General features: G+C 52.4%; 1 protein-coding gene across 2 annotated transcripts in view; it reads right to left on the reverse strand.

Moving 5' to 3' along the window:
* Positions 1 to 223: 223 nt before the first annotated feature.
* GNAL (G protein subunit alpha L) overlaps positions 224 to 9859 on the reverse strand; it is a 90558-nt gene continuing 80922 nt past the window's right edge. For both annotated transcript variants that reach the window (XM_060028643.1, XM_060028644.1), the window contains 7 exons: positions 5115 to 5169; positions 4304 to 4377; positions 3814 to 3872; positions 3435 to 3555; positions 2550 to 2680; positions 1252 to 1319; positions 224 to 777 (listed from right to left, as the gene is read on the reverse strand). In XM_060028643.1, the coding sequence (XP_059884626.1) occupies positions 631 to 777; positions 1252 to 1319; positions 2550 to 2680; positions 3435 to 3555; positions 3814 to 3872; positions 4304 to 4377; positions 5115 to 5169 (655 nt within the window). In that variant the 3' untranslated portion in view covers positions 224 to 630. The remainder of the gene's footprint in view (positions 778 to 1251; positions 1320 to 2549; positions 2681 to 3434; positions 3556 to 3813; positions 3873 to 4303; positions 4378 to 5114; positions 5170 to 9859) is intronic.

Consider the following 9859-nt stretch of genomic DNA (forward strand, 5'->3'; position numbering starts at 1 on the left):
CCATTCACTCCCTTTCTCAGAGCAAGCGGCAGTATGATGACAGCTGTTCAGCACAACAGAAACACGTTTCTTTTACAGGGACAGCCATAGTCAAGGCACGGAGATCTACAGGGATTTTCCTTGAGTAGTTATACAAAATAATATTACATTTCGTGGTCTGTACAGTGTAATAAACCAGCAGTAAAACAACAAAAAGAACCTATGAAAGGAGGCCGTTGCCTGAGCAGCGTGAGTCTGGGGACCATCGTGGATGGGACACGTGTGGCCAGAGCGAGGGGGGGGTTTCTGCTGATGTGTGGATGGTCAGAGGGGCTCTGACACAGAGGCTGAGGCCAGCCGCCCCTGGAGACAGGACTGAAGGGGGTTCTGTCCCCACTGCGGCTTGGGGGCTCCTCTGAGTCATGGGCCCATGGGGTCAGAAGGGCGACGCCCCATCACGCTTGGGCCAGTGCGTCTCCCCATCTGCCACGTTCTCCACGAGTCGGGGCCCCCTCACCCCCACACAGACCGGGGCGGGGTGGTGGGGGCAGAGGTGGCCGGGGGCCCGGAGGTCACGAGAGCCCGCACAATGGACGGGGACTCGCTGCTCTGTGCCGGGTGGCCCTGGGGCGCGGGGCGGGGCTGGGGGGCTCACAGGAGCTCGTACTGCTTGAGGTGCATCCGCTGGATGATGTCCCTGCAGTCGTTGAAGACGCGGCGGATGTTCTCTGTGTCCACGGCACACGTGAAGTGCGGGTAGCAGTAGTGCTTGCCGTCGCCCGTGGCCGTGCTGATGCGCTGCGGAGATGCAGCCCGTCAGCTCCGGGGGACCGAGGGCCGGGGGTGGGGGCGTCTGTGTCAGGACTGAGCCCCCCATTTCTCACTTTTTATGTAAGTTTGAAATCATCTCAAAATACAGAGTTTTTTGAAAAAGGGAACGTCTGAACCTGAGCAGGTCCGTTTCCATGTGACCCTTGAGCTGAGGAGAGGCCACACCCCGCATCCCACTGAAAGGCAACATGCAAGCGGGGTCGGTCATCTCAGTGCTGCCCCGAGGCCTGTACCCTGCCCGTTCCTGCTGGGAAGTTGTGTGACCTGAGGTCGGAAGTCCGACCTCTCTGAGCCTCCGTGTGCTCAGCTATGAGATGAGGGGACGACACCTTCCCATCCCTCATTGTTTGGGGGAGATTAAATAAACTCGTGAGAGACTAAGTGCAAAGAGCGGGGTCACCCTAAGGTGGCAGGACAGCAAAGGGCAAGGAAAATGCTCACCAAGAACAGATCCCGGATGAAGAACTTAGCTCTTGTGACTTTGGGATCTTCTCCCGCATCTGGTGTCGCTGTAGAAAATCAAAGGGAATTTTATTTAAATGACATGACACACAGATACAGCTGGATGGAGGCTGTGCACACAGCACGGAAGCACACGGGCCATGCAGCCAAAGACTGAAACGTGACCTTCGTCTCTCTCCTCCTCCCAGGTCACTTTGACTTCAACAGTGGTTTATGTTTGGTGCCGGGTGAACAGCTTCTACTCAAGTCAGATGAAGCGTCTCACTGACTGGTGAGCCGGCCCCCAGTCGCCTGCACCTGGTGAACCGTCCTGCAGGGAGGGCTGCCAGCTCATCCTGAGACTTCCCAGGAAAAATGCTGACCAGACAGGGTAAGGGGAGCGAGGGGCTGGTTCCCAGGAAAGGTCAGAGCAGGCCCGGCTGCTGCGGGGTGGGTGGCATGGGGGCTGGGGTGCTCCCAGACGGCGGCTACTACCCGGGCCCAGGAAGCACCCCGCCAGGCTGGCTGAGGTTGGTGCAAAGACCGCGATAGGTTTCTTAACTTCTAACTGAAGTTTCTGGGAGAGCCCCCTTCATCCTGCTTTATCCAGTTTGGGATTAAACCTTGAGGAGTGGGGTTATTTTGCCATAAGCAAATCCCTCCTTGGAGACTCTGGTGGCCCAGGAAACTCAAAACCCAAGAGCAGCCACTGGAAATGGGTCCCGACTCCTCCAGGTTTCCCAGACGGGACCTTCCCGGCTTCAGCACTGAAATTCCCACGTCCCAGGAGTCTCACAGCCTCCCGGGACGGCTGGTCACCCGATGAAGTCACCATGCTGTGGCCAAAGTCATCGCTGGGGACAGAGGCCTCAACACTGTGGTCGGCAGCGGGCAGCTCGGGACAGAGGTCACTGCTGCCCCGTCCCTGCGGGCCTGGCCGGAGTGACTCAGACAGCGACTTCCCGGTCAGTCACTGTGCGGGGTCAGCAGGCAGGTCCAGGCGGACCGACCGACACGGGGCCCCGGGAGGCAGAGCTTCCCTGCAAACCCCGCATTCACGTCAAGCTGCCCTTCCTCCTCCTGCTCAGCGTGGACCAAGCTGAACTCTGCAAATTTTACAAATGGGACCCTAAGGACATTTTAATACTCTAAAAGCTAAGGGTGGGGCAGGAGTCAAGAAGATTGATCTAAATTAACTGAGTTTCCTAGATTCATCAGAACCGTAGGAATTACAGTTACAGGGCTATGGAAAGACAATTCTTTCCCTTAATCACAAGATACTTATTCTGGAATCTTACCGTCTTCAGGAACAGTATAATTTGCGTACTCTGGGAAATAGTCTTCAATCTTTGATTTCCCTGCCAACACTTTTTCTGCCAGCATATCCTGTTTGTTCAAGAACAAGATGATGGAAATGGTCCGTAACCACCTGGAAAGGAGCAGGAAACACACACAGGTGTGGGTGCGCTGCCTGAGCAGGCACCTCTGTCGCAGGCATTATCCATGGAGAGGACAACGTGCTGCCCTCCGGACGAGGCGCTGGGCTTGGGATTATTTGGTGCCCTGGAACCTCAGCCCCCACTCCATCTGCACACAAGACTCCCTCATGAGGATAAACTCTCAGGAGGAGGATTCAGCTCCACAGGGCTGTACTGGCGCCAAAGCCAAGGTTCACGTCAGGAATAAATAACGCTCGGATTTGTGTGGTGTAATTTACTAGTAAAGGGTCAGAAAAGCGGGAGAAGTTAAAGCTCTCACAACAACAGAAACAGAATAGATGGTCACGCAGGGCATCTGCGGCTCTTGGGCGAGGAGCTGGGTGTTGAGGGTCTGGGTGGGGACCTGTCACTTCGCTGACAAGTCGAGGGAGGGGCTCAGGGGTCATCGAGTCATGAGCGGATGTTTTAAATGGGCGCTTTTTGCATTTTAAAAACCAAACGAAACCAATTTTGAACCGTATATAACCTTAGGCTTCCAAATCAGAGTTCTGGATTTTTGTGACAAAGTCCCGTCAGCTTCACACCCCCATCTTAAGTAAGTCTCTACATTAAATGGACTGAAAGAAGCTTCTTATGGTTTTAGAAGATTTATCACAAGGAAGGACTCCATCAGAGAACAAAGATGAAAGCAAGCCCAGAGGCATTTTTAAACGCAGCGGGAGACTGAGTTTACTGTCTTGTCACCTGTTGTTCCAGATGCTCTCGAAAAGGTCCAGGGACTCGCGCAGGCGGTTGGTATTGTTATCTTCCCGGATCACCATGTTGTAGCTGCTGCAGGCGGCCACGTAGATGATGGCGGTGACGTCTGGGTGGGAGGAGTGGGGGAGGCACCTTGGTTATTTAGAGCAGTTACAGCCACCCATGTCCGGGGAGAGCTCCCTTGTGATCGCAGAATTGACCCGGGGCCCCCAAACTAGCAGAGACATTGTGACCCCAGGATGCTTAACTTCCGTATTCATGGGACTAAGACACTTGATAGGTGAGTGGATTGAAAGCTACTGAAACACAGCAGCAGGAGGGAGTGTGGGTTTGTCCCCATTTTATTGAGAGAGGGAGAAATCACCATTGAAGCACTGGATCCATTTTCTTCTCTCGTCCCTCTGGCCTCCGACGTCAAACATGCTGGGGGAGAACATGGGTTGGGGGGTGCCGTTAGCCGGGGGCGGGAGGACATCTGCCCTTTGCTCTCTCCCTCCCCCTGGCCCGTGGCTCTGCTCCCCAGGTGACCTTGCAGACGGGCCCAGCGGGGCCTCCCCAGTCTGGCCCAGATGGGTGTCCACACCCCGGTATTTCTCTGATCCCGGCCCTTAGCCCTGTGATCAGTGGCTGCTTGGCTCTCTTTCCCCCTGGGCAGCCCCTTGCCTGCGTCCTCCTCCTCTGCACCTGACTGAGGCCACCGGGCTCGAGTGCCTCCCTTCCCTGCACTGACACCTGGGCTTGCGGGCGCGCACACGGGTTTGCAGCACTGCAGGCCCGGGATCGCCCGGTATCCAGGCCACTTCCCCGACCCCAGGCCTGGGGGGCCCGCGGGAGGGTCCTGCCCACACGCTTACTGGAAGTTGACCTTGTCCACTTGGAATCGTGTCTCGAAAATCCCTGACGTCAGAACTCTGCACCTGAGGAGGTCCTGGGGGCAGAGAAGAGAGAAGCAAACAAGTGACCCCTGTCCTCAGGAGGACAGCCCGGGGCAGCCACAGGCTGCGAGTGTCCCAAACAGCAATTCTCTCCATCGGAAAAGAAACAGGACTTAAGAGACCAAGAGACAAATGCTCTTGGTCTCGCTCCCCGGAGAAAGTCACAGTTAATGTACTGGTTTGGTCTTGGAGACTTGATGGCTCTGCTTTTATTTCCTTTAGAAGCTTCTTGTAATCACTCCTGAGTGTTCCCGACTGACACCATGTCCCCAACAGCCCGCCAGTGTCTGGGGAGAGGCGCCCGTCCCGCCAGCTGCCGCTCCGGATCAGACTCTCTCTCTCTCCTCTCACAGTTCTAGTCTCTAAGGTAAAAGATGATGAGAAAGCCGTACAGTTTCACAAGGCTGACACCTCTGCTGGCCTGTCAGGTGTCAGGGTTTCTTTCCTGGTCACCAGATCCATTAGGATGTAAACTGGCCACCGCAGTGACTCTGGCGGTGGCCCCTGTGAGCCCGATGAGAAGTGTGAGGACAGACTCGAGGGGCAGGCTCAAGGCCAGGGTAACTGAGCTCCCAGGGTCGGCCTCGTAGAGGGATGGACTCCAGGGGACGACCAGGAGCTCAGACCTCGGGGGTGGGGGGCGCAGGGAGCCTCCTGGAGGGGCATGGCTGGGCCCCGAGGGTACAGTGTCCCCCGGTTCGGGCGGTGGTCGCGGCCCAACCCCACCTACCTGGTCTGTGGGCGTGTAGTCCACCAGGCTGACGCTGTCAATTCTCTCCAGGAAGCTGAAAAGAAAGCCAGACGTGCTTGGGACTGCTCTGGGGACGCCTCTGGGCTGGGGGGCAGGTGTGCAGGGCCTGCACGAGCCCAGGGGGACGGGGCAGCCACGGGCCAGCAGCTTCCCGCGTTCTTCCTGGACACATGTCTCCCCAGCAGGTCAGAGTCCTGAGGGTCCTGATCCGTCACGGTGGGGGAGTGGGGGTCCAGGCCTCTGCCCTCCCTTGACAGGTTTGACATGTATTTGTCTTTCTGTTTATCGTCTGTCTCTCCCTCCAAATGTGGGACCCACAGGGCAGATCTGGCTTGTTGGCCGGGTTTCCCCAGCGCCTGTGGGGCAGCCCAGCCCCTGCATATTTGTGGGATGAAGTGAGCAGGGGGCTGTGAGGCCCAGCCTGCAACCGACACAGGAAGACACAGCGCTGGTTAACCAGTGAGCAAAGGACCACTTCTCAAGGTGTGGGGGCAGCAGAGTGTGTGATGATCGGGCGGGGCTCTGAGTGCCCCAGTGGGGCTCTCCTGGTGGGGGGTCCCTGTGGCTGAGGTGGGGCTCCAGCCCTGGGGAGAGTGGATGTGACCTGGATCAGGGAGACTCGGCCGGAGTCCCTGCCTGGACAGCTCGGGGTCCACTGTTCCGTATCTGGAGTAAAGTCATGGTGGGCCTTTCTCCCAGCCTGTGTGCCCGTGAGCTTCTGCACAGAGGGGGGAGCACCTCCCCACCTCCACGCAGTCCCCCTCCCCAGCCAGCACTGCAGGCCCTTGAGCTGCTCACAGGAGGAGGTGGGAGTGCAGAAGACCCCGGAGGAGCCACAGGAGGGGACCCCTGAGAGCTGAGTCTGGTTTGAAAACCACAGTGCACTCTGGCCCAGTCCTTGCCGGCCTTGCATTTGGTGGAGTGGAGGGCACCTCAAAGTCCATCCCGACCATCTAGCAGGACAGGAAAGGGGCAAGAAGACTTGAGTCTGTGATGAAGGGGGAGGGGTGTCTGCCGAGGTGGGGAGGGACTCTAGACTATAGCCCAGAAACCTGGGGGCTTCGGTGGGGAGATGAGCCACCCCCCTTCCCTGTGTATGGATGTAATAAGTTGAAGCAGAAGTGGTTTGTCCTCTCGGCAGGGACATCTAATATGAGAAGGTGATACAGATACAGATCATCTCCGATCGAAAGGGCTGGAAGGAACTGAAAATCAAACCAAATATGAAGCCTTCAGCCCTGGTTAGAGGGTAGGAGGCGCCCGATTTCAAACACGATGCAGACAGGGTGGAGGGGGTGGGTGAATCTATTCAGATGGTAATAACGGGTTAAGTAGAAACAATGACATGTGGTTAACAAAAAGACATCAGAAGTTGTTGAAAGATCAGAGACCGCCTTCCTGAGGACACGTGGGAGTACCTTCCTGACCACTTCCTAACCGCGACTAAGGAAAGATATACCATCTGTCCCCACCCCTGAGCCCGGGGTGAGTGTCCAGGGTTCCTTCCAGCTCTGGTACTTAACCACCTGAGACCTGACCGGCATCAGTGAACATTTCCCAGAGCATCTTCTGAATTGTTACTGATGGTGAATAGTCCTCTGAATTCATGGATTTCAAGTTTGTGCAATGGAGGTAAAATGTGAAAATTCCCCGGATGTGAATGTTTCCCTGGACATTTGAGAGCCTCTCTAAGGAGTAAAGGCTAGCAGTTGATTTCTGCCAGACTTTTGACTTAATCTTTGGTTCAGTTGGTGTATTTCCCACACGTTGTAGTAGGACTTCTTCAAACTGGGGCTCTTAAGATAATATATAGAGAGAGGAGTTGTAAAAGGATCTTCCAAATCATGCACAGAATTTTGTATGACTAAAATTTAAAAGGTTTTGTCCCTAAATATACCACTGCCTGTTATGCCATAAAATTAACAAGATCTAAGAATTCCACTTGTAGACCATTCACTCCCACTAGATAGAGTCGCAGGACAATAACAAAATACAATTATAGAAAGTCACCCCCCGGACTTCGCCGGTGGTCCAGTGGTTAAGACTCCGTGCTCCCAATGCAGGGGCCTGGGTTCGATCCCTGGTTGGGGAACTAGAGCCCACATGCCGCAAGTAAGACCCGGTGCAGCCAAATAAGTAAGTAAATAAATAAATATTAAAAAGAAATGTCACCCCACCCCCACCCTTATGGTCACTTTAAGAAAAGCAGTTAAAAGGCAATTTACTTTGATTTCTCTTCACTGTTTCCTGCTACAGCTGAGGATATTTGTGTTTACAGAAGTGTTTTTATTTTGGCCACTGGGATCCCCTTCTGCTCGACATGGGCACGAAACAGCAATTCACTCTTCATTTCTCATCTGTCTGCCACCCCAGTAACTTGGGTTCTTGTGGGCCGGGGGCGGGGGTTGAGGGGGGGATGGTGAAAAGATGAAGCTATCCTGTTAAGTGCCTTTGAACAACTGGATCTCAGGAAAGGCACCAACGACGTTTAATTAAAATGTACTTAAAATGATCTCTTTTATGAAAAATGCAGCAAGTCGGAGCTGTGTCAAGCCAAGTGTCAACTACAAACTGGCATTTTCCATTGGCCCTTGCCATCTACCTCTACAAGGATTAACTCTTGTGCTGCTGCAGCTGCTGACTGTCAACACCCCCTGAAAGGAGTTCAGGTGGACAGCAAAAGCAAGGCACTCTGTGCTCCAGGAAAAACTGGCAGAACAGGTCTTCAGAGAGTTGGATGTTTTCAGAAGCTGATTTTATGAGCCCAATTCTTCTATCTGTTCATATCTAGAAAAGCACTAAAATCCTTCATGGTGACGACTGCTCCTCGTGACTAGCAGAAACCTTCTGCAAAATAGTATGTGCTCAGTTGCATGTACTCCCCCTTCACCAAAATCACATCTATACTGACCTTCCCCCGCTGCCTCTTTGGAGCAGTTTCTCAGAGCTATCTGGGATGCTGTCTCCCGGGCTGTAGTCCTCATTTTGCCCCAAATAAAACAACTCGCAACTCTCACGTGCATTTTTAAAATCGACACAAGTAAAAACCCTTTTCTCAGTGTCTTACTGAAATTCACTTCATGATGATGTAAAAAATTTGATGTAAAAAATACTGGAGGAAAACGTTAGCAGTAGTGACAGAGCATCAGCCTGATCTAATGTGCAGCAGGGCTGAGATCCAGGCCACGTCAGAGGTGGTCCTCGGACCAGAGCCTGGGCATCGGGATTGCGGCTGAGCCAGAGCCGGGGTGGATGAGTGACCCACGTGCCCTTGGATGTCTCAGAAGCATCATGCCTTTTCCTCCCCTGCCCTGGCCTGTCCTCTCCCGTCACCTGGATGGCACACCTGATGACTCACATCCTGTTCCCGCCCTCAGTCAACCCTGAATCTGGCCCTTTGCAATGCGTCCCATCTCTTCCTTGTTCTTCTTGATGTCAAACCCTCCACTCCAGTCAAATCCCCACGTAGTTTTCGCTTTTCAGACCTTTGTGTAATCCCCACTTTTTTTTCTTTGAAGCCTCAGATTGAACCCAACCTCTTCTAAGAAGCCAATTCCACGGAACAGAATTGAGAGCCCAGAAACAAACCCACACACATACGGACAACTGATGTATGACAAAGGAGCAAAGAACATACGGTGGAGAAAGGATGGCCTCTTCCATAACTGGTGTTGGGGAAGCTGGACAGCTACATGGAAAATAATCACACTGGACCATTACCTCACACCCTACATAAAAATCAAACTCAAAATGGATTAAAGACTTGAACGCAAGACCTGAAACCACAGAATTCCTAGAAGAAAACGTAGGCAGTATGCTCCTTGACGTTCGTCCTAGCAGTATCTTTCTAGATATGTCTCCTCGGGCAAGGGAAACAAAAGCAAAAATAAACAAGTGGGACTGCATCAAGCTAAAAAGATTCTGCACAGCAAAGGAAACCAGCAACAAAACAAGCAGACAACATGCCAAATGGGAGAAGGTAATTGTAAATCATATATCTGATAAGGGGTTAATATCCACACTATATAAAGAACTCACATGACTCAATAACAAAAAAACAAACAACATGATTTAAAAATGGGCAGAAGTGCCAAAGAGACATTTTTCCAAAGAAGACATACAGGTGGCCAACAGGCACATGAAAAGATGCTCACCACTGCTAACCATCAGAGAAATGCAAACAAAAACCACAATGAGATACCACCTCACACCTGTTAGGATGGCTGTTATCAAAGGCAAGAAATAACAAGTGTTGGTGAGGATGTGGAGAAAAGGGAGCCCTTGTACACTGTTGATGGGAATGTAAATTGGTGCAGCCACTGTGGAAAACAGTATGGATACTCCTCAAAAAATTAAAAACAGAACAACTACTTATGGACCGGCAATTCCACTCCTGGGTATTTATCCAAAGAAAATAAAAACACTAATTCCAGAAAATATCTGCACCCTAATGTTCATAGCAGTATTACTTACAATAGCTGAGATATGGAAACCACCTTAAGTGTCCATCGACAGATGAATGGATAAAGAAGATTATATACACACACACACACACACACACACACACACAAAGGAATATTACTCAACCACACAAAGAAGGAAATCTTGCCATTTGTGACAACACAGATGGACCTTGAGGGTATTATGCTAAGTAAGTAAGTAAGTAAGGCAGATGGTGAAAGAAAATACAGTATGATTTCATTCATGCGTGGACTATAAAAAAA

This window comes from Delphinus delphis, chromosome 13, assembly GCF_949987515.2.
Source record: "Delphinus delphis chromosome 13, mDelDel1.2, whole genome shotgun sequence".
NCBI classification, from domain to species: Eukaryota; Metazoa; Chordata; class Mammalia; order Artiodactyla; family Delphinidae; genus Delphinus; species Delphinus delphis.